We start from the raw sequence: 25543 nt of genomic DNA on the forward strand, positions 1-25543 counted from the left end.
ATGGCAATAAAATGTAATAAATATTTTTCATCTCCAAACAATCTTTATATGGAGCTATTTCTGTGGCAAATGCTGGTTCAAACCCAAGATGGTATTTTATTTCTTTTAGTGTTTTTCGAGACAGAAGAGGGCTGTTTTGGGATTAAACACAGCCACCCGTCAGGCAATAGAAGCCCTATCGTTTGCTTTCAAATTGTCATGGCTTAATTGCGCACAGGCGAAACAGGAATAACATGGTGGGGTTCAAGAGCGCAAAAGGCATTGAAACATGTAAATTGTGAGATACAGTGGAACCTCGGTTTTTGAACGCCTCTGAGTTCGAACAAATCGGAGTCCGACCAAAAATTTTGAGAAATTCTTGCTTCGCTGTTCGGTCAAAAGAACAGAGTTTGAACGCCGGTAATGCATGAGTGCGTACGCTAGAGTGCGTACGCTAGGGTGCGTACGCTAGGGTGCGATGCTGAGCGGCGTACGGGTGTAGATCGCTCTTTTCGTGACCAACTGTTATCGCTTGCGGACGTGCTTCGTTTTGCTTTCGCTTTTAATATAGGTGTACGAAGTGTTTTAGCCCCTAATTATGCCTCCGTAGAAAGTCAGTGCAAGCAGCAAAGTTGCTATAGGTGAAAAAAGAAACGTAGTGCGTACAACTATCGCATTTAAGAAAGAAATGATAGCAAAATGTGAAGGAGGTGTGCGAGTGTCTGATCTTGCTAGGGAATACCCCACTGTCCACCTGCGCCTTCTGCTGACCACCACAAACGTAAGAAATCCTATTCATAATTATTTTCTTTATCCTTTTTTTTAATTTTTACACGTTCATGTTAGCGTAATCTTTCGTACGGAAGATTAGGATAACGCGAACATCTGATTACCCTGGGTTAGCTTTATGTTTACGTTGAACATTCAAGGTAAACATTCAGGGTGTTGGAACGGAGCCCCCTTTCCAAGGAACCGCTCACCACTTGTTGTGGAGACCCGGGTGCTAAATGACTTGTAAACGACCTGATTTTTTTATTTTTACACGTTCATGTTAGCTTCATCTTTCATACGGAAGATTACGATAACACGGACATACGATTAGCCGGGTTAGCTTTATGTTTACGTTAAACATTCAAGGTAAACATTCAGGGTGTTGGAGCGGATTAAAACGATTTACATTATTTTTAATGGGGAAAATGATTTCGGTGATCGAACAAATTGGTTTTCGAACAGGGTTCTGGAATGGATTATGGTCCAGAACCGAGGTTCCGCTGTGTGTAATTTTAAAAAAGTGTGTTATGCACATATCTGTGTGTAATTGTCGATTTCTTGTTTTTAATTATTATGTGGTATTAACAACTTTTCTTGAACTATTATTTAAAAACTAACATACAAGCTTTAATTTGGGGTCGGATTACATTTGGGGTTAGAAGCTAAGGGTTAAAAAGACGGGCGGGCAATTTTTTTGAGTTTCGGGCCGCATCCTGTTCAAAAATGTACAAGCAGGGCCGTACTAAGAGGAAAGAGAACGATTGGTTGGTTGGTTGGTTGGTTTGTTTGGATGGTTGGGTTGGTTGCTTGGTTGATTTCATACACAGTCTGGAATCTAATGCTTCGGCAATACATGTGGAAAAATGAATTATCCAATTTTTCTCGATAAATATACTTGCATGTATTGTGTACTTACTATAGACGCGTGTTATGTATCATTTGATTAAAGAGCCAGGGAGCCACTCTGGAGCGCTAAGGAGCCGCAGTCAGCTCCTGAGCCAGGGTTGCTGACCCGTTGTCACTAAAAGGGAAATACATATCATGGATGTGTCGCTTATGAGCATGAAGCATGCAGGCAAACTGTGAAAAACCTGTGGTATGTTAGTTGTGTGGACTCAAAACATGAAGAGGAAGGGTGTCAGGAAAGACACTCCCCTTAATCAAACCTTGTGGCAGTTACTTTTATTGCTGTGTCTCATGAATATTTGACACACTTAATAAATAATTATTTGTTTTTACATCTTGAAATGTCTTTTTATTTTAAAACAATCTGGTGTGTTTGTCACCTAACACAGACTATGCAAGTACTATTTATTTTCTTTTACCGAATGTTTCAAATTCACCTAAAGGAGTGTGTGGGAATAAAACCCTCAGGCTCAGATGCATTATCGCAGCCCCTCCCCGCAGTTGACCCTCCCCCACCACCCATCATGTTTTTGTACCTGTATGGTTCAGGTACTGTTTAACTGGCTGAGACAAAGCGAGCAGCATTTCAGGAAACTGACTCAGCCGACAGGGGAAGTCCGAATAAAAGAGCCTCAAACAAGTGGATGTAGAAACAAAGTGGGAGACGAGGCCATATTTCGCAGACTTATTTCCCAGTAGAGTCGGACTTGGGGATTTAATTGGACGGAAATGCTGAGGAGAAGGAGAAGCGTGTCATTTGGAGGCTTTGGATGGTATGATATAAATACATATATGAATGTATATATGTTTTTATTTAGGTTCATGTATGCATATTGTGCATGTTTATTCCAATCAAGAGTGTTTTTTTATATTGAAACAATGTTGAAGGGCAAGTTCAGGACTTTTGTTGAAAGGAAGGAAGGAAGGACGAGTGGAGGTCTTCACGCTGTTTCAGTCCGGTGAAAGGAGCTTTTCTCCGCCTGCTGCATATTGTTTCATTATTGCCGCATACAAAACATGCACATAGACTTGCCCAAATTAGAAAGTAATATGTTACTCTGAAAGTAACTAGATAGTTACATATTCCAAACATGTCAAGAAAAGATTCCCTCTAATTGCCAATAAATCATTGTTTTAAATTAAACAGGACAACAATACAATACAAATGCTTATAAACTTTGACAGGCATATACTCCTGTATAGCTGTACACGTATGTGTATAGTCATCTGTAGATCTAAATGTTTGCATATTTCCATACATAACTTTCACAACCAGGCACCACCATCATCGAACTCTGCTTAGCAATTTAGTCTATGCAAACACAAACGTTTCAAAGTCAAGTGCCATTTGTTTTCAGACCAGAAACAAAATGTTACAACAATAGAAAAATATTATTACCATTACCTGAACTTTGACTTAAAACTTAAAAGTCAGCATCACATAACTGCTGGTCTAAGATTCCATTAAGGAATAATATTAAACAAAAAACATAAACACCACTTCCTCTAATTGTCATGATATGAATCACCTGTGCCTGCTCCTTTGGCGCTAACTGCCTCAGACTGTGATTGGCTCCCTGTCCCTATTTAAACCCACCCCTATCTGTCCCCTGTGGTCAGTCCGTCTGCGAACCTCAGTTAACACTAGGCAAACCTTCGACCCATTTTTGATCCTGACCACGTCTACTCTCCCATCACGGCTTTCGACCTCTTTTTGTCCCCGACCACGTCTACTCTCCTTTCCTGGCTTACGACTCGCTTCTGACCCTGACCACATTTTTGCACACCTGTCCCGGCTACTCACCCGTTTTTCCGTTCCCGACACCGCCATCGTTCGCCACGGAAGAGCCACTTCCGCGTTCAGAGAGACCTGCTTTGTGCGTCCAGCAATTACCGGATCGTGGCCGCAAACCTTTCTCTTTCTTCTACTAAAACGCAACGCTAGTGGGTCATGACACAAATACATTACAAGAATGATGTATAATTTAAAATCAAAGTGCAAAATGTGAAGGCTTTCAGCACCATATCGTAAATATGATGCAACATCTATTGTTTTGAGCTTTCCCCATAACCTGACAACATCTAGGAGACCCAATTAATGGCGGCCATAATGATTTGGTAAATATGGCAATCAAAACTTGTTTTTTTTTATCGTTCTGAACTAAGTTACAACCACACATGTTCACTGATGTATGAACAAGAGCAATGCGCGCTAGTAAAAACGTGTGGTATAGGGGTTAGGGTAGCAATATTGTAATCTCCGGGACTCCTTCAGTCGGCAAACAGTGCATTGTCATTGGCCCAGACCCTCACAGGGGGTCTCACTGCGTTGATTCGGAGCCTATCTCTGCCCACCACTCACCAAATAAGAGTGCACTATTTTCGGCCAGGCTTTCATGGAAAATCGGGGCTTACTTTGGGGCTTATTTGGTCAGAGACGCAGCGCATTATTTTCGCCTGGGGTATATGCCATGCGCCATCAATCTGTGAAGGCTGCATTTCAAATGATCTTCTTGCTATTGCCTACACGCACCAGGTAACAGTAGGAATGAATGAACTGACGAATGAATCGTCTTTATTGTCATTATACAATAGTGTGATGAAATACTAGCATCAAAACCATTGAATTTATTTATTAGTATTCAACACCAAAATAACCCCCTAAATATATTTTATAATCAATTTAACAATACAATGATAATTTCCACCACCACACAGTTATGCTTGATTTTTTATAAAACACATTAGACATACAAAATTATTAATCCACAAGTAACTCTTTCAAAAAATGGTCATTTTGTTTGCTCTAGAGCAGGGGTGTCAAACAGGCGGCCCACGGGCTGGATCAGGCCTGCTAAGGCATTGAATCCAGCCCGCGAGACAACGCTGAGAGAAGCGCAAAACAAAAACGAGCTGCAGGTTCAAATATATCCACTTTATGTTGCCGAAGCCAGGTGCCTCTCACAAACGCTGTACTTGTATTTTTTTCTATCTTTTTCTCTCTCTCACTCTTCTACCCTTTTTCTCTCACTCTCTCTCTCTTTCTTTCACTCCATCTGTCTCTTTTTCTCTTTCTTTGTTCCTCTTTGTCTCTTTCTCTCTCTGTGTCTTTTTATCTTCGTTGCCCTCTCTTCCTTTTCCTTTCGTCTGTCTTTTCTCGCTTTCTAAATTCTCTCCCTCTCTCTTTCTCTCTTGCCTTCCCATTCTCTCCTTCTCCCTTCTCTCTTCCTCTCCTTCTCTTTTCTCTCCGTCTCTTTTCTCTCCTTCTCTCTTTCTATTTATCTTTGGATTTTTTTCCCTCTCCCTAACTATTTCTCTTTTATCTCTTTTGTTTCTCACATTTTTTCTCTCTCTCTTTCTCCATTTCTCTTTTTGTCCCACCCGGTCTCTTTTTCCTCTCCCTCTCTTTCTTTTATTTCTTTCTCTCTCTTTTTCTTTCTCTCTAATCTACTAGAGAATGTTTGTTTTATCGTGTGGCCTCCGAGTTAAAATGACAATTGACACCCCTGCTCTTGAATAAGCTTGTACAGTTTAATTTAAAATTGGAAACCATAAAACAAATGTAAAGTATCAACTGAACAAGGACATGGTAAATACAGTATTTGGTTAGTTAAATTAATTTGTCTCTGCATAATACAGATTGCAAGCTCCCACATGATTGATTATATGAGCAAAAAATGGGGTTAAACTATTTTGATCATCAATATTTTCAAGAAGCATGTTTCATTTAACATGTCTTTTTGGAATCGTATTTTATTGCGAGCTCATCAAGAATGATCCAAAATATCAGCTCCAGATTGAGACCGCTGCACTAGCAGTGCAAGCAATATAGCAGAACATACGGATAAGATGGTTGTAAAATGGGAATGGGGCATTTAATGGCGTTGACTGAGCACCCGAGGGAAACACTGTGACGCACGGATGAAGTAATAAATCTCCCTTCTTATCTCCTTATTATTCATAGAGTGGGTCTCCTGTCTGTGTGTGTCCAATAAATGGGATAAAAGTTGAGAATGGAATTGATGCTTCCGAGGGAATCGTGTTCATTAACGTCGTGTCTCTCATATTTCTTTACAGGATTGACAAATCGAGCTTGTCAGCATTGAAAACGCGGTAAGTTTTTCAGATGGATTTTGTCCATCTACAATGAAGCACTCTGACTTAAAGGTAAGATTGGGCCTAAATAAATCCGACCTGGCCTGCGGGTACTTGAGCCCAACCTAGCCCAACCTCGACATTAACCTTATTTGAGCGAGCCGGCCCGAAGCAAACCGGAGTTTTCATATATTTTTTGTGAGGACTCGGGAGAAAGAGGGGGTGATTTTGACCGACTATGCTCGGGTTTTGGTCTTCAGGCTTAAGATCTTACTTTTAATCCAACTGTACACAGATGTCCGTTTCACAGTTCCGGTGCGAGCAATGCATTATATACAGCATCGTGTAAGTCATTTTATAGGATAATGGGTTTTGGCAGGGTTTTGCAACTGCTGTGCCGGGGCACACTAGTGTGTCGTGAGACCATGCCAATTCTCAAAAAAGAAAATCCCAAAATAATGAAGTAATTATGACTCAAGTAATTATTTAGATGACTGTTTTTGACTTTTTATTTTTCTGAAGTGTTTTCATTTGAGTAACACACTTTGGCACTGCAGTTCAGCGGCAAAGTGTGCATTTCAGCGCCAAAGTTATATTATTCAGATAACTCTATCATAAAGAACATGCTTACCAAACTATCAGTTTAACACCAAATCACTAAATCCAAAGAAATGTCCATTCTCTGTGTCACAGTAGAAGATGTGCCGCTTCCTCTTTCCACCTCTCTGTGGCTTACATCAGACGTCATTTCTGCTTCTCGCCAATAGCTTGCAAGCTTTACAAACTTTCTTTCTGCTTTTCGGCTGCACATTTAATGATGTGCATTATGTAATCAGTGATTTTTTTTTTTTCAGTGCTAATTCATTTAGTTTCAATTCCGTTCCACTCTACCAAAATGTGCACTTCGATGCCACAATGTTTAATTTGGTGCTGCACTTCAAAGTGCACAATTGATTTAAAGGTACGAGCCAGAGTGAAACCCGAAGATGCTATCACGACCAGACAGGACCAAAATAGGACCCACTTGCGTTTACCATAGGTTTTATTGAAAAAGAGAGGCAGGGCTGCGCCCACGATCCGGTGTTCGCTGGGCGTGGGAAGCAAGTCGCTCTAGTACTCGGATTGCGATCCAAACCCGGAAGTGGATCTTCCGTAGCGAGTGATGGCGGTGTCAGGGGCGTAAAACTGGTTGATAGCCGGGACTGGGAGAGCAAGACGTGGTCGGGGTCGGAAACGAGTCATAAGCCAGAACGGGAGAGTAGACGTAGTCGGGAACAAAAAGGGTGACTGGTGAGCAGACATGGTCAGGATCCAAACAGGTCATAGCCGGAGACAAACGGGAGAGCAGACGTGGTCAGGATCAAAACGGGTCGTAGCCAGAGACAGACGTGTGCAAAACAGGACAGGTAGGAGTCAGGGTCAAAAAAGGCTTGCCTAGTATACACAAAGATTCACAGACGGACTGACAACAGTGGATTGACAGGACTGGGTTCAATCAGAACCCGCGGCAGTTGATGCCAAATGAGCGGGCACAGCTGAGTCACATCAGTAATCATGACAGTTGCGTTCTTTAGCTGGAGTGCGCAAGCCATCCAAAGTGCCAAAGTAAAGCTACGGGGTTACTTCGGGCAGAGTCCCTCAAATCAAGTTAATCGGTCTGATTCAGGATGGTTCTGGCTTTTATACCTTCTGGCCGGGTCGAGCTGGATTTTTCAGACCCCATCTTACCCCTAGTGTGAAGCACCTGTGGTCTTTCGTGGTTTCCGTAGTGATATTCAATGATGCCCACGATTTTGTCCTTATCCACTTGTCCATATTAACTCTCTTAGTGTCCAGACTGCATACCCAGAAAATACAGTAGTCTGACTGTGTCGGTTTCTGAATCAGCCTCATTGGCAAAGTATATGTGTCATCTCCAGTACTTGCTATTTTTGTCATGATTAAACTCACATGGTCTGCTCCACAGCTGACCCACTAACTCATTGGTGCTTGTAAAATAACAGCAGTGGGTACAAAATTGATTTATTCCTACTAAATTTCGCATGCAGGATATACGGCATGTTTTTCTCTGACAAGATTTGAACGCTAATGACCACACGTTGTCAAATATAGGCAAAGCATGTGCATTGCCATTATATCAGAAAGGAAAATCCATACAGGTAGAAACACATTATTTAGGCTAGATTAAGGGCAACAAGGGACATTTGTGATTTGGTCTAATGAATATCATCAAATCAAATCATTTTTGTGACACCCCTTGGAAGATAAATCTATTTTAGAGCTACACTGTATTTGTATTATGACTTTTTTCAGAAAGAGCCAACCATGACCTGCAGTGGCTTTTTTGTTTGACTGTATCTGTATAACTACGTTTGCATACTCGTTGTTGTAATGTAACTCACTGGAAAACAATTCTTTGTGCCAACTTTTTTTGTATAGGTTTTCAGTGAGGTCAAAAGATTAAAACTCCTCACTTAAGTTCGCTATTTATATTTTAAATCAGTGGTTTTAACCTGTTTAGCGGCAGGCATAATCGCCTGGCATTGCCGGGCTTGGCGTTACTTGACCGAGGTTATGTGGGCCGTGGTTTGTTGAAATATCTCCACGGAGCCACTAGGGAGTGCCAAAGAGCAGTATGACCGTATGCAGCTCTTGAGCCGCTTATACACGAAAGCAGATATTTATTTATTTTGTTGGTATTTATTAGGGGTGTCTTGAAACGAAACCTAGCTAAAAACAAACCCAAAGGCCTAAAGTGCGACTGTGTAAATTTTCATGAAAATCACTTCAGCTGTTTCAGAGCCTTTAAGTCACACACACACACACACACACACACACACACACCCACTAACGCGCACGTGAATGGGGATTTATGTAAAGTCCACATGTATTGGCAAAAAATAATTAAAGAATTGAGTTGTCAACAAATGCATGCAATACAATGTTAGCTTGCCATCTTACAGTTCCACTTTCCCATTCTCAGTGCGTAGCATTTTATTTTAAAGTAATCACTTCTGCAATTTTTTGAATATGTCGGGGAATTCTTTCATCACTTAAAGAGTGCCATTACACTCAAACCATTTGGAGAACCACCTTCTGCTCCCTGGGCGCTGATTGGAACAATCCTAGTGAATCATTTATATGCATGGTGAAACACAAATAACTTATTTTGCGATCAATTCAATTTAATGCACACCTTTTCAAGTGCAATCAGATGGGCAAGCATGAGCAATGCCGTTCCGCATTTAAATGTTGACAATGATAAAACAATATTTTATTCATGTTTGTAACCAAAATCATTAAAGCACAGGGCTTGTTTGTTTCAAAAGTGGCCTCCATTGCTGCTTACAAGTGTCATGGTTCTGCGCTTGCAGTCCCTCCTTTCTCCAAGAGATTGCACCGTTACCCCATTTTCCACTCTCTCTCTCCACTTCCCTGTCCATTTGCCCGCAATCAGCATATTAGCCACCCTCTACTAGAAATATTCCGGGCACCCACTCAATGTTCCCTCTAATTTTCCACGGGTCTGAGCGTACACACAAAGTCGGTGAGCTGCGCTTGAAACAACAGTGTGCAACAGCAATCCTAAGTGTGGCAACTAAATCATTAGTAGTACGATACAGAACTGTATTTAATCACATTTTTTAGTGGAAGTACAATGTTGGCAACAAGATTGACTTGGTATAATTGGAAATTATTTGAATGCAACATGAACTTTTTCTTCTTTTTCCCTGTTTTTTTTCATTTATTTTTTTTAATTCCCTTTAAAAAATCTCAATGTGTTTATTTTTTCCTAGTTGTTACTTTTTTATTTTTGTTCTTTATTTACTTATTTAATTTATTTATTCCTTTTATTTTTTTCTGGCTTTTTTCTGAATTTTTCCTTCTTTTTTCTCTTCCTTTGGTTTCTTTTTTTCCCAGCTTTTCACTACTTTCTCATTTTGGTATTTTTTTATTTTTTGTTCTATTCCCCCTTCCTTTAAGTCATTTTGTGCATAATTTTACATAATATTTGGTGATATAGGGATGAAAGAGGCAAAAACAACCTGAAGAGCAGTTTAGGACCCGAAAGCGCCGAAGAAGCCGGTTCTCGAAAAACTCCTAAAACTCACACACGCAGATTCGAGGGAACATTGCGCTGGATAGATTTTCTTGTGCACACTGCACCCACTGTACGTTTCTGACTTGTCTTTGAACCCTGCCAAGACGACACGTTTCTCTTCCCAATACTTTCTTCACCAGTCGTCCTCCTTATCCCAAGATATTCTTCACAGGCCAAAATTTTCAATGTACTCCCAAATCTTCTTTTCAAGACTTTCGCCATCCAAAGGCCACTTTCCCAAGTTCCTCTCTGAAGTCTCCCATCCTTGGCAGTCCCCTCCACGGCCTACTTCACCAGGCATCATCTTCAACGCATTCGAAAACCTTTTTTTAAGACTTTCGCTACCCCTAAACTATCCTCTCAAGTATCTCTTCTCTTCTCAGCAGTCCGTTCTACTTACCCTTCTCGATAATGACTTTTATTTTCGTTATTGAATAAATGCTTCCAGTGGGGGTTTGATCACATGCTCGTTTTTTAGTCTCTTTGTGTCCTGCATTTTGTGTGCTTTATGTGGCTTTTCTTAAGCCTTGACTAACATTACATATAGATGGATATAACTGTTGCATCCACTGAGAGGTAGGATCAGGCCTGAAAAAATCTATGTGGACCCAGCTCTCGGGTATTATACCGCGACCTGATATCTGTTTGGGTCGGATTCGGGCTTTAGGCCTAAGATATACAATGGTCTTGATTTCTAAATCTCATTCGGACCACATTTTTTTCCTATCTGTACTTTTACGATAATTATCTTTTTGTACCTGGATTCAAATAGGTGAATATTTGGACATTGTTTGAGCGCATTCTGTCATTTGTTCCAAAGCTTTTACTCCACATACAGACACACATACTTTTCCTGGTGGTTCTCACCGGTTGGATCTTAAAGTTACTACATACCCTTGAGCAATGTTTTTTTTTTTTTTGGGTGAATAATCTTTAGATGATATCTGGCAATACATCTTTGTTCAGTTTAAACAGCAGTTTTAAAGTGGAAAACTCCCCCAGATACAACGGTTTTAATCATTGGGACTTCAAAAATAAAATATTTGTGTGATTACATTACCCTGCCTTGTGTTAATTCTCATTGCACGTTTTTGGAGTATAAGAGGGGATGGAGTGAACTTTTGTAATTATTTCACCAGAGATCTGCCCAGTACGTTGAATATGGCAAATTAGAGAACAATACAATAAATACAATGCATCATAGTTTAAAAATAATTTGGCCTTATTAATAATTGAAATGATTTTAGATACATTAGTTTGTATGTGTCAAATGTGTGTTTCCCGGTTATATGTATTGTCTGATGTAACTCCCCAAAAAATAATTTCTGACACAGTGTCTATGGCAACACCATCCATTTTTACCACCAGGTCTAGATTTACCTTATGATTACCGAAAAATATCACTTTAGTATACTTTTTCATATCCATCCATGTTTTTGGGTTTATGATTTTACTATTAATATTTGTTGCTTGATTAACATAATTATCATTGGAATGGAAAATGTTAGTGTCATCTTTAAATGGTTTTGAAACATTAGATATATTCTTAATATACATTGAACAACTTTGGACCCAGGACCGAACCCTTTGGTACTCCACAACAGATGTCCTAGTATCCAGATGTAGTATCCAGACCTAAGGTTGCCTCACATTTAAATGACTTTGAATCCATCCCAAAGCCATTCCGCTGATGCCATATCATACGAGTTTTTTGGAATAATATATCATGATTAATGGTATCAAATGCTTTTTTTAAGTCAATAAATATCCCAGCTGCGTATCTCCTCTTTTCTATGCTGTTGGAAATGTCTTCTAACGCATCAATAACAGCCATTGTTGTTGATCTGTTTGCCCTTTGTTGGTGAATTTATGCTTGTCTATAAATTTGTCTAGTCTATTATTTTCAAGTTGTGAACTAAAACATAGCCTATATTATTTGCCATGTAAAAGAGAGTGTTTTATTTTTTGCTCAATAAACTAAACCACATGGTTTATATTTGAGCACATTTTGTAAAACTACAAGCAACTACCTGTACCTGACCTTGGTTTCCTCCAATTAATGTTCAAAGTTACATTGCTCATATATGTTGTTGTGAATGAAATGACTGAATTATGTTTCTATTTATTTTGTCTTTTATTAGCATATTTGCTATTGGGGTAATCCAAAAGTAAACCCAAACTAATTAAGTAAAATTACTGCAATATCATAGTATTCGGATTATGTTTCTGATTACATTTTTCAAGAGGTAACTAGTAACTGTATCCGATTAGGTTTTTTAAGTAAGCCTGCAAACTTTGACCGTAAGGGTATAAAATATATGCATGCACACAAATACAGTAGTTCTTACTGCAGTTTTAATTCCACGTGACTTATTGACATTGTTAGTTTATTATAAAATTTGACTTAGTTGCAGTTTGTGCCAGTGTAACAGAGTTCAAATTTGATTGTTTTGAGTTTTTTTAATTCTCACAAAATCTGTGTTTTTGTTGCATTACTGTTAAAATTCTGGTACCACATTCATTTATTAAGCCATGGGCGTGTGCGACTGTCTTTTTCGTTTGGCACTTTATGGGCTTCTGCGTTTGCCGTACCTTCAGCTCAATTACCTCGTGCTGAAGATGTATGCAGACGCCCTGACTTATTTGTATTGTTTATTGAATGCAGGCAATAATCCGGGTGACTGTGAACTCTTGTGTCGCGCATGATTGAGGGTCGTTACACCAGGACATATTGAGTATATGCTCACACCTGTCTCTTTCACTCCCTGGTCAGCGGCATTGAATATGAATGAGTGCGTCGTGACTATTGCTTGAGTTCTGTGCGCAGACGGCCGTTTGATCTGGCCGTTTGATTCCGGAAAAAGGCTCAACGGAGCAGAGAAAGCACAAAATACAATCTAGAGCTACCATGTAAACGAAAAAGAGAAGTGTGATTTCAGAAAAGCTCGTCTGTGTTGTATAGAGGATGCTCGACAGATAGCCAGATAATAACCCACGTGTAAAAGGGGATCAGTGTGTGCTCTAGGGCCCATCCCTCCTTGTGCCCCCAGTGATATTAATCCCGGCTGCTCGACTACAAAGAGAACATCCCTCTTCCTTGGAGTCTCATTATTAGCTGTATAATCAATCCTGTGTGCTTGTAGCTTCCAACTGAGTGCATTAGCAAACATCTCTTTGTGGTTTTTGTCTTGGGGCGGTGCTGATGAATATTGCAAGTAGGGATTAAGGTAGAGAGAGGGGATGAAACGCGGGCGGGCTTCGGCAGATCGCCATTCGATTATTGTGTGACCATGCCCCGCAAGCTATGGTGAGTGACTGCTGGATGCAGATATTTTTCTACGCGGTTTTATTTCAAAATACTTCTTCTGATTTACATTGTCTGAGTACTGTTTGTTTGTAAATGGTGTTTCTGTCCATAAGTTTTCAAAATATTGTAGGACCCTGTGTTTGCTCGCAGAAAACTGACCTCTGATTTAGTTTTAAACTTCAAGAGATAATTTCAGTTGAAGTCAATCTTGTTGCTGATTTCTAGGATTGGGCGATACAGGGTATTTTCTCACTCGATCAGGGGACGATACTGATCTGATATAGAAGATTTTTGCTTGGAAATGTCATGACCATTGAATTATTGAGCCATTCACCCTTTATCAATCAATTATCTGCACCTCTTATCCTCAGTAGGATCGCGGGGGTGCTGGAGCCCATCCCAAATATCTTGGGCAGAAGGCAGGGGACACCCTGAACTGGTTGCCAGACAGTCGCAGGGCACACAGGGACAGAAAATTCGCTCGCTCATTCACACTTAGTGACAATTTAGACCGGCCAAGTAACCTAACATGCATGTTTTTGGAACGTGGGAGGAAACCGGAGTGCCCGGAGGAAACCCACGCAAGCACGGGGAGAACATGCAAACTCTACACAGGAGGTTCTATCTCATGACCTCAGGACTGTGCCGCACACTTGCTAACCACTGCGCTGCTTTGCTGCATTCACCCATTAGTATGTTTATAATCACACACATTACGAACATTTTAGGGATTTAAAAATGTTTCAATTTTTTATTTTAAAAAATGCATTGCAAAGATTAACAGAATTTAAAAAAAATATGAATAGAAAGATTTCTACTGTAATTGTTTCAGAACTATATTCCCCAAAAAACAAAAAGCGGCGAAGTAACAAAAATACCATACCATATAACAATGTCAACAAGAGAACTGAAGTACATTCTAAGTACAATATTTAGAAAATACAGCCAGTAATGCAACTAAAGGGTAAATTGGCTCTAATTGGGTCCTAGAATGTGAGCCACATTTCCGTAAAACACAGCAAACTGCACTCCCTGTGCGCTTTGATGTTTTTCACCAGCACAGCCAGTTCATAGGTCTTATTTGGTAGAGAGTTCACATTTACCATGAGTACGCCGCTTAGCTATCTCCGGATTTGCATCCAGGACTTATTTTGGACTTATTTTGGACTTATTTTGGATTTTTTTGGGGGGATTTCTTTTTGCCGTAATTTGTTATTGCACTACCTTCACTGCACTATTATTACAACTTAGGCCAGTCTCCAAACAATTGACGTTCCTTTTACTGTAGCATATTATTGTCGCGGAGTTTGTATGTTCTCCCCGTGCTTGCGTGGGTTTCCTCCGGGCACTCCGGTTTCCTCCCACGTTCCAAAAACATGCATTTCAGGTGAATTGGCCGGTCCAAATTGTCCCTAGGTGTGAATGAGTGAATGGGTTGTTTGTCCCTGTGTGCCCTGCGATTGGCTGGCAACCAGTTCAGGGTGTCCCCTGCCCACTGCCCGGAGATGGCTGGGATGGGCTCCAGCCCCCCCGCGACCCTAATGAAGATAAGCGGTACGGCTAATGAGATGAGATGAGATATATATATATATATATATATATATATATATACATGGGTTGCGTGGGTTTCCTCCGGGCACTCCGGTTTCCTCCCACGTTCCAAAAACATGCATTTCAGGTGAATTGGCCGGTCTAAATTGTCCCTAGGTGTGAATGAGCGAATGAGCTGTCTGTCCCTGTGTGCCCTGCGACTGGCTGGCAACCAGTTCAGGGTGTCCCCTGCCCACTGCCCGAAGATGGCTGGGATGGGCTCCAGCCCCCCGCGACCCTAATGAGGATAAGCGGTACGGCTAATGAGATGAGATATTATTAGTATTGTTATTTTTTTTTTTAATATAACACTCAGGAAGTGGATTCGCTGCTGGGCCTTCCCCAAATATCGTCCAGTGTGATTTTTCTTAGAAAGATGCTGCACGTCATCCTTCCCGTCTTGACGCTTAATGGATGACTCACGCGCTTCATTAGGTTACACATTTTCTTAAGTGGGATGTTGTGTTGCATCAAGACATCCTTTTTATTGCACCCAATAATGCACAGTCATGATAAGAGGTTTTCAGTTGGAACTGAAACAAGAAATTGCAGATGTGAATAGCAGAGTTGTATTTCTATGTGAAGAAGATTTTAAACAGATGACACTGAGTAGTTTTCCTTAATATTTTTCCTTAAAGGAAATTGTTCAAAATATGATGACAATAGCAATATACAATGGTAAATAAAGAACTAAAATGTTTATTCTTTGTAGTAAATGTGTCCATAATATTCCTTTTTGTGTCTACAACAAAAAAATATTACTACAGAAATGCTACAAAAATACTAATCCATTAATATAACAAAATACATGGTACAAAATACAGCAACAGTAATACTAAAAGATGTGAAAGAAATACTACAAAAAAACTTATATGGAAAGATTTCAAAAACACTATATAAATACTACTACAGTACTGATATTATACAAAGATTTCTACTACAGAAATATTACAACAGAAAAACTTACATAATAATACAGAATTCACACTAAAGTAAAACTTAATACAAAAATATTACAACAGAAATTTTACAACAGAAATACTACACAAATATTACTACAAAATCTTTACAACAAACATACTGCAAAAAATACAATTAAAGTATTACTACAAAAAATGTCTACGGAAATTTTACAGAAATAATATGAACATACTACTGCATACTTCCAAATTCTTGCAAAATACAACAAAAGACCTCAGAAATACCATCAAAAACTACACAAATAGCAAAAAAATACAGAAATACTGCAAAACTAAAAAAACTACTACAAAAAATCAACAGCAGTAATATAACAACACAAACATTCTACTTCAAAAGTATTACGAGAGAAATACTCCAAAAAATCTACGGAAATACTGTAAATATATTACGAGGAAAATAAAAATAATACAACTACAGTAACACTACAAAACTAAAAATCAAAAAAGGGAGCTAAAAATGATTTTTATTTAACTGTGAGTTTTTTAAAACCAGTTTAATGAAACTAAGACAGGCATAAGGACATAGATCATATAGATGTTTGCATGTAGATTTATTCAGTAATTAAATATATTGAATTTGTCTCCTTGGCCAAATTTTTAACCTAATTTGGCCCACAACTCCAAACAGTTACCAACCCCTGCTTTAAGGTATATATGATTTAAGGCTTGTATATTGTACTTTACACAGTGACGTAAGGTATATGTCTGTTGTGGCTCAGTCAGATTTACAAATGAATTAACTTAAATCGTGTTCATCAAACCAACACATAGAAATAAAACCTTTATAATCTTTTCTTATCTTATAAATGAAGTCTATATGCTGCTCCTTTTGAATACAAGCATCAATAGATAGCTACTCCTCCATCATGAAACAAGGTTTGTGCAGAGAAAAATACTGAATGGATGGACTTACTGTTAGCTTGCTAATACTATCGCTGATTTCACTGTTTGCGCCTGAGTTGTGTACCAAATCAGAATCTTTGGTGTCACTATCGCCCTCTTCCATGAAGCAAGCGAATTGCGTGCCTCACTATGCCTCTGTAGATTCTTAATACAGTAATAGATACTATTTATATTAATAATATTCATAATGTAAATGGAATTTCAGCTATATTGAAAAAGAAAATCCATAAATTGTGAAGTTAAATACGAAAGAACTGTATCAATAAATAACCATTTATTATATTTGGGATTTTATACTTCCACAATGACAGGTGAGACAGTGGCTCACCTGCCTCCTCTGACTGGTATTGAACACCACCTGTAGCTTTGTGAGATGTGTATCACTTATTTAGGATTCTTATAAGGGTTTATTTCATTTTTTTATAGTTTGAAATTTTAAAAACAGACTAGCAGGTTGAGCCACTCACTCATTTTCTCCTCACACTTCAAATGTTCCCTGAGACCTTACCAATTATGCATGCACTGGTAATTAGCTAACACTTGTGAAATATTATTTACACTGTGCTCAGGCCTCTTTCAAATATTTTCCCCCAGTGGTTAGCACTTTCGCCTGACACTTAAAAGGACCCCGGTCTGAGACCTGGTGGAAACATATGTGGCCTGGAGAGGGACGGGCGCCTGCAGGCTCTACTTGTCCAAGACACACCGCAGAAAATGGGGCCCCTACGACTTTAGTGGTTAAGGGATCCAACCAACCAACCATATATCAGACAAAAGCTAGTAAGTCATGATAAATGGTAAATTGTCTGGATTAATGTAGCGCTTTTCAAGTCACTGAAGATCTCCCAAAGCGTTCTACAACCTACTTCACACTTACGCATTTAAACACTTACACACCGATAGTGGTGTCAGCCATTAAGGGCCTTGAATTGCCTCCTTATTTTAATAATAATCCCGATTGAGGATTGGTTACTACCATGCAACTTGGCAACAGTAGTGATTTATGTGCAATATACCAGCTTTATGGTGGTCATAGCAATATTTTCATATGATAGTTTTTGACTTATTGATTGTTTGATTGATTGGTTGATTGGGGCGGCGGTGGGTCAGGAGGTAGAGCGCTCGTGTTGGGATCAAGAGGTCGCAGTTCGAATCCCGGCTCCTCCGTGTTACATGTCAAAGTGTCCTTGGGTAAGACACTGAACCCCAAATACCCCCAATAAGCAGGTTAGCGCCATACATGGCTGCACGGCCGCTATTGGGAAATGTAAAGCACAATGTAAAGCGCTTTGGGAAGTCTTAACTTGAAAAGCGCTATATAAATGCAGATCATTTCATCTCATTTTTTATTTCATTTCATTTCATTGATTGATTGATTTGTGATCAATCCATTGATTGATTTATTTCTTGATTGATTGATTAATCGATTGAAGGAAGCTCCAGTCTCTTTAGCACTACTCTCTGGAGACGTGTTTACTACTGGTGGGCGGATCCCTCGAAATATTCTCTCTCTTTTGTACCATACCAACGCACCCATCCTTAGACCTGAGCAACAAAACACAAATCGTATTCCTAAGTATAATTCCAAATATATAAAGACAAAATCAGAAATCACTTAACAAGTAGTCCCTGTGACAAGATTGTGTTTTAACTCGTTTAATGTGACTCCTGTGTTGAAATTACAGGTAGGTGTTTGCGAGATATTGAGTTATATTGTGACGCTGGGCCTTTAAAAGGGGCGGAGCTTGGCACCAACACTGGCAACAAGTGAGAGAGGAAAACAAGCAGAGAGTTGCCAAAGTAGTTGAAATGTAATATTTATTCCACACTTTTTTACAGCATTGGAAAATGTTAAAGGTTTTTGTCCTCCTGCAGATACCATAGTAAAGGAAAAATATATTTTCTCTTCGATCATTTTCAATTTGTTAACAAACATGCGCCAGGGAGCCACTCGGGAGCACTTAAAGAGCCGCATGCGGGCTCCTGAGCCACGGGTTACTGACCCCAGCCCTATAATGTATTTTCAGTTGGCAAAGTAAATGTGTTCACCTCCCATTTTTTTTTTTCAAAGATCAAATGCGCTGCTGATATTTCTGGAGCATGGCATTTACTCCGTGTCCCGACCTACCTTCTGTATTGCATGTCGACTTATGGCCTCTGTACCAACATTAGACCGAACGTTTATTGGATATCATGTTTACTCAAGCTGATCGTTTAATAAAGCCCCATAGCGAGCAATCATTTGTCTTTACACACAGACTGAGCTTTAATCAACTATCAGATTGATTCCTTTAGTTTGTTTAGAGCTATTGTGAAAACAGTGTTTGCCAGATAAAGACATTATGAGCAGAGGTCGGCAACATGCAACAAATATACTATAATGTATGATTTTGTATAGATGAATTGAGTAAAAATGTCCTCCTACTGAGTTTGGTGAGAAAAAAAACCTGTGAAAGAATGTGGTTTCAAGCTGTAGAGATAATTTTTGAAGTATATGGGAAGTGGTATAGCTCCACCCATCCTCTAGCGTCCAAAGGGAGGATGTTGCATTTCCTCTCCCCTCACATGTCCTTTTCTAAGAAAATGAGATCATTTAGAGGTAGTGTTTTGTTTTTGACGAGCACATAAGCTCCTATTTGAACCGAAAACCCATCACTTCTCCTTCATAAAGCCTTCAGAGATAATATTTATAATCAGAATCACCCTTGTTATTGGCATAAATATACAATATAAAGACTCATTAACAAGAAAAATGGGGCAGCACGTCGGCGCAGTGGTTAGCGCGTGTGTGGCATAGTTCTGAGGTCATGAGATGGAACCTTCCTGTGAGGAGTTTGCATGTTCTCCCCGTGCTTGCGTCAGTTTCCTCCGGGCACTCCGGTTTCTCCCACGTTCCAAAAACATGCATGTCAGGTTAATTGGCCGGTCCAAATTGTCTCTAGGTGTGAAAGAGCGAATTGTCTGTGTCTGTGAGCCCTGAGACTGGCTGGCAACCAGTTCAGGGTGTCCCCTGCCCACTTCCTGAAGTCAGCTGGGATGGCCTCCAGCACCCCGTGACCCTACTGAGGATAAGTGGTTCGGATAATGAATGAATGAACAAGTCAAGTCAAGTCATGTTAATTTGTATAGCCCTTTATCACAAGGAGTCTCAAAGGCCACAGATGATCGCAAACTACAGACTATTATTACACTATTCCCTGATCCAAAACCTACATGAGGAAAAGGGTTACCCTAACCCTAAAACTCAAAAACCTCAATACGAGGAAAATGAAGAAACCTTGACAAGGGACGGCACACGAAGGAATCCCCCTTCCAGGATGACCAGGCTTCCACGGATGTTTGAATAACAAACATTATGCAGATATTGTCAACATAAAATTTAGGATTCTTCATATGCTATAAAATAGACGTGTGTTTTAAGCCTAGATTTAAACAGTTTCACTGAGGTTGCAGATCAAATCTCAGGGAGCAGATCATTCGACATCACTGGGGCCCGAACGCTCTCGAACCTGCGGTTTTCTTCTTCTCTCTATTTTGTTGTGCATATCACATGTTAATGACAATAAATTACATTATATTTTTCTATTATAAGTGACAAACATTATTGACTTACTGTTTTCGCCATTCTCTAACATTTGTCTCTGGTACTGTGACTAAAATAGTTTGATAATAAGGTAAAACCTAATATGTCATCTATATCACTGGTGGTACTTTTAACGCCGCAACCTAGGTTCGAATTCCGTTGCATCAAATTCTTAGCGAATGTGGTCATCAATTGTTTCCATTGATCAGTCATTGAACAAATAAAGTTAAAACCTTGTGTATAACACACACCCACAGGTAAAAAAATGTGCGTTGTACACCAATAAATGACATATTTACATCCCTCAATGGCTTAGGGTGCTATAAGGACTTATTTTAGGTCAACTGTTGTCTTTATATATACAAAAAAACAGATACCGGGAATGTCGTCAGACAAGAGAAATACATTTTTTTTTTTTACTTCTAATATAAAGTATAAAATCTGAAATAAAAACTGTTGGATTTTGCACTTTGAACCGGGATATTGCACTTAAAACTGTAACAAGTCAACATGAAAAATAAAAAATTTCGATTTGCACAAAATTATGGAAATAAGGTCAAGTGTAAATAAAGTAAACAGTACAATGTAAAACATGTAACAGTACGGAAATTACATAAAGTGAAATATTTAAAATAATACTTGTTCTATACCACTGTTTTAGAATCAACTCAAGGACATCTGTAAATAACCGCAATATTGCTCTTAACCGGGATATTGCACAACATTCCTGTCACGAGGTGGTTGAACAAATGCCTTTTTACCGCTAGAGAGCGGTGTTGTCTAGAATTTATCTTTCCACCTGTTGGATAGGACACAGTGCACTCGACAAAACATACTTTACCTTGCGTATATTTTTAAATTATTTAAATTAGGTCATAGATTTGAATGCTGATTATTTATTTGAAGATTTCAATATCATTAAGAATCCAATTTGCCAAAAATTAACTTGAAAGCAATCATCCCTTCAAGGTCCCCAACTCAGAATCAGAACTGTCACCTCCTTCAGTAATTATATTTGCAAAAATTAAATTTACCTTTCCAACTAAAAAGCTTTATTGAATGCAGCAATGGGGAGTAAAGTCTGTTGCCATGGCAACAAGGACTGATGGTTAGCGCGTATGATTCATTTCCATGGAGATTGGTCAGTTGCAGCAAGACTCTTAAAACATGTCTGTCTGAAAAACTGCCTTATTTGTTTATATTTGAGTGAGAAAAAAATACAGCGGAGATTTTTGTGAACAGTAGTAGTAGTGGGTAATAGTGACCAGTAGTAGTCGTAGTAACTTCTGAGTACTAATGAATAGTAGTGGATACTGGTGACCAGTATTAGTGACCAGTGAGTAATAGTGAATAGCAGTAGGTGATACTGATCAGCAGTAGTAACTTGTGAGTACTAATTAATAGTAGTGGTCAATAGTGACCAGTAGTAGCAACTAGTTTGGAAGAGTGAATAGTAGTAGATAATGGTGACAAGTGAGTTATAATGAATAGGAATAGGTAATAATGCCCAGTAATAGTTACTGGTGAGTGCGTAATGGTGACCAGTAGTAGTGACAAGCAAGTAGTATTAAGCAGTTTTAATTGTAGTGAACAGTAGTAGTGACCAGTAAGTTGTAATAATAGTAGATAGTAGTGAGTAGTGGTGTAGAGTTATTTTTTATAATTTTAAATAAGGCTATGGAATTAAAATGTACAAATCTGTTTATATCAAAATATGAATGAATTACTAGCACGGCGGCTGAGTGGTTAGTCTGTCCACGGCACAGTTCTGAGGTCCTAGTTGAAAATCTAGCTACCAGGCTTTCTGTGCCAAGTTTGCATGTTCTCACCATGCTTGCGTGGGCTTCCTCCAGGCACTCCGGTTTCCTCACACATTCCAAAAACAAGCATGTTAGGTTGATCGGTTGGTACAAATTGTCCCAAGGTGTGACTGAGTGTCCCCTGCCCATTGCCCGAAGACAGCTGGGATGGTCTCCAGCACCCCTGCGACCCTACTGAGGATAAGCGGTGCAGACAATGGATGGATGGATAACTGAATTATTTTGAAATTGAAAAAACACAGGCTATTTGTGACACAAATTCCATTTGAATCTGATTTGTAAGGGTCTGGTACGCCTCCTATTACCAGAGGGCCCCAACAGGGACTTGAACTGGGCACACGTGTGTCCAAACACCAGACCCCTGAACCCTTTATAAGGAAATTTTGAACATCACACATTGTCGGGTTATTTTCTTTTCCACCACCACGTTGGGTTTGTTTGTTTGTTGCTGGTTTCTTTGTAACTTTGTTCCTAGCTTTTTCAATTGTTTCCTTTATGGTCATTGTTTCTGATTTCAACTTTGTCAGTTTTTGTTTTGTTTTTGTTTAATTTTGGGGTTCTTGTTAGGGCATTTTGTTATTTGCTTTGTGCTCACAAGTTTGTTTGTTACCTTGGTCCTGGTTTTTGTTAATAAAAATCACCATTGTTTTGAGAACCTCTGCCTTAGTTTGTGCTTGCCCACATGGGTCCATCATCCCCCAAAATTTAACAGGGATCAATAAAATATATTAAAGACAAAATTGCACGTGCAAAAAAATGAGGATTCTTAGTTTTTCCATGACTATTCTTATCTCGTCTCTAAAATAAAAGCACGTGTATTAAGTTACATATGTATTTATTACATTTCATATTTCTTTGAAATACCTCGATAAAGTAAAATTGATTGTTGTGTAAAGTCGACCTTTATACATAAGGTTTAAATTTGCAAGGGATTTATAGCATACAATTCTACGTGAGAGGAATAGAAAAATACTAATGGTTGGTGGAAATGAGCTGTTCAAAACATTCAATAAGATTTACCAAATGAGGTCACTTCATTTGAAACATTAAATGCTTGCAGCTAGAGTAGATAATAGCTAACCGTAGTCATTTTTCTAAAGAGGGAAGAGTAGTTCGTCTTTTTATGTATTAAGTTTTTTTTTCCATTTAATCATGTGCAACTAAAATTCAAATTCTCAATTTTAAATGAGAATTGGAATGGGGGTGAATCATAGTGGTAAAATATCTGTTTTGGAATCAAAAAAGGTCAAATGAACGTTTGAATGATTGTGAATTAATATTGTCTTTATTGTCCTTGATAACAACGTAGTAAACATTTTTACAACAGGATTTAGGCAAAGTACTCCAGGATACACACATAAGACATAAAGACGGAAAAGAGACAAATACGATAAAAATATTTTAATGATGAGAAGGCAAAATATACACAAAGTGTTACTAGCAGTGTTAAGGAGTATGGGGTACCGCACGTCTTATTTGGGCTGTGCGGTCCCTGTATGCCCGGTCCCTGTATGCCCGGTGCCAGAGTCTGGTCCGCATTGACAGCAGTAAGTCGGACCCTTTGTCACCAATTGTGTTCATAACTTTTATGGATAGAATTCATAGGCGCAGCCTTGGTGGGGAAGGGGTCCAGTTTGGGGGCCTCAGCATTGCATCTCTGCTTTTTGCAGATGCCATGGTCCTGTTACCTTCCTCAGGTCCTGATCTACAGCTCTCACTGGAGCGATTCGCAGCCGAGTGTAAAGCCGCCGGGATGAAGATAAGTACCTCTAAGTCTGAGACCATGGTACCCATCCAAAAAAGGTGGCATATTCCTTCCGGGTTGGGGATGAGATCTTGCTCCAGTTGGAGGAGTTCAAAAATCTTGGGTTATGTTCACAAGTTAGAGTAGGATGGAACGGGAGATCGACAGACGGTTAGGTGCAGCGCCTGCCGTCATGCGGACCCTGTACGGGTCCGTCGTGGTGAAGAGGGAGCTTGGCTGAAAGGCAAAGCTTTCGATTTACAGGTCGATCTATGTTCCTACTCACACCTATGGTCATGAACTATGGGTTATGACCAAAAGAACACGATCCCGGATACAAGTCGCTGAAATGAGATTCTTCCGCAGGGTCGCTGGGCTCTCCCTTAGAGATAAGGTGAGATGCTTAGTCATGTATATGTATTTATGTGTGTGTATATATATATATAATATAATCACTAGACAAAAAGGATTACAAAGTTGAGAAACTCAAAGGGACCACACCAAACCATTTTATACTCATTTATTTGCCCAGCCCTAACAACAAGGTTTTTGGTTGTTAGGGTTACCTGTAGCAATAAGATGTCAAACCATCGTGTTAATCAGAAAGACTACTATTTCAGCATTTCCTGATCTAAAACCTGCATGAGGGCAAGGAAAAACTCAAAAACCTCAGCAAGAGGAAAATGAAGAAACCTGGCACTGAAGACATTCCTAGGTTCTTCACACTTGTACCCATTCACACACACGCACTCACCCCGATAGCGGCGCATACCGTTTTATGAGGGGAGAAGGGGTTCGGTGTCTTGCTCAAGGCCACTTCAACATTTAACTCAAGGGAGCCTGGAATGGAATCTGTGACCTCTATGAATCAAGACAAGTGCTATACATCTTTAAGCTACTAAATGTATGTTTATACGATGAAAAGTGTATTTTTGATTATCATTCAAATCAATATTGTTTTTTTCTTTTCATGAATGATTGTTTTGTTTCCGTACCGCTGTCAATTCTATCAGAACATCCCTTGTAAACACCGTGCACCGAGAATGCAAAGACAATTCATTTACATTTTATGTTAATGACAGTGAAGACAGTCTTGCATCTCCTTTACCACTAGAAAGCACAAAATAATACACAATGTCCTCTTAACAATTTTTAAAAGATATAAAACACAATAACATATTCCAATTTGTGTTTTACAGCAATTATAACACCGCGTGCATGTGCACACGATCAGTGATTCTTGTTGGTCTCAAGTCACATGCAAAGCCATCTGCCACTCAGCGTTTGACAAATATTTACTTCTTGCCTTGTGCCTGATGCTGCTCACATTCAAACACAGAGGAGCTGATAAGCGGACCATCTGGTCAGAGGGTTTGCTGTTGAGGGCTTCTAGAGGAGACACTTAGCCGTGCAGCGGCGGCATTTGAGAGGAGGCCTTTAGAGGGGGGACTGGATGTATGCACGTCCTGCATTTGTGTCATCTACCAGAGAACACGTGCATGCTCACATGCACATCTTTCATTATTGACGTATTTCCGTGTTTGTAAACAAGTGTGACATAGCCAAGCTGTGCAGGCATTGTTGAGCTCGAACGGCAGAATTCGTGTCAGTTTATATCAGAAGATTGACAGAAAAACATTGTGGCGACTTAAGTGATCAAAGTCGACAACAACAAAAATGGTGTTTTGATCGGCTCAACACATTAACTGTGCGAGCCAATTTGTGGAGCTTTTGTGTGTTACATTTTTTCCGGTACAAATCGG

The 25543-nt window shown here is 39.4% G+C and overlaps 1 protein-coding gene across 1 annotated transcript in view; it reads left to right on the forward strand.

Annotated features, from left to right (window-relative positions):
• The first annotated feature begins 2344 nt into the window (after positions 1 to 2344).
• Positions 2345 to 25543, forward strand: part of rap1gap2a (RAP1 GTPase activating protein 2a) — a 145105-nt gene continuing 121906 nt past the window's right edge. Inside the window, exons 1-2 of the mRNA XM_088346420.1 lie at positions 2345 to 2429; positions 5734 to 5769. Of these exons, the coding sequence (XP_088202546.1) occupies positions 2386 to 2429; positions 5734 to 5769 (80 nt within the window). The 5' untranslated portion in view covers positions 2345 to 2385. The remainder of the gene's footprint in view (positions 2430 to 5733; positions 5770 to 25543) is intronic.

This window comes from Urocampus carinirostris, chromosome 10 (genome assembly GCF_059441175.1).
Source record: "Urocampus carinirostris isolate Australia breed hairy pipefish chromosome 10, RoL_Ucar_1.0, whole genome shotgun sequence".
NCBI lineage: Eukaryota > Metazoa > Chordata > Actinopteri > Syngnathiformes > Syngnathidae > Urocampus > Urocampus carinirostris.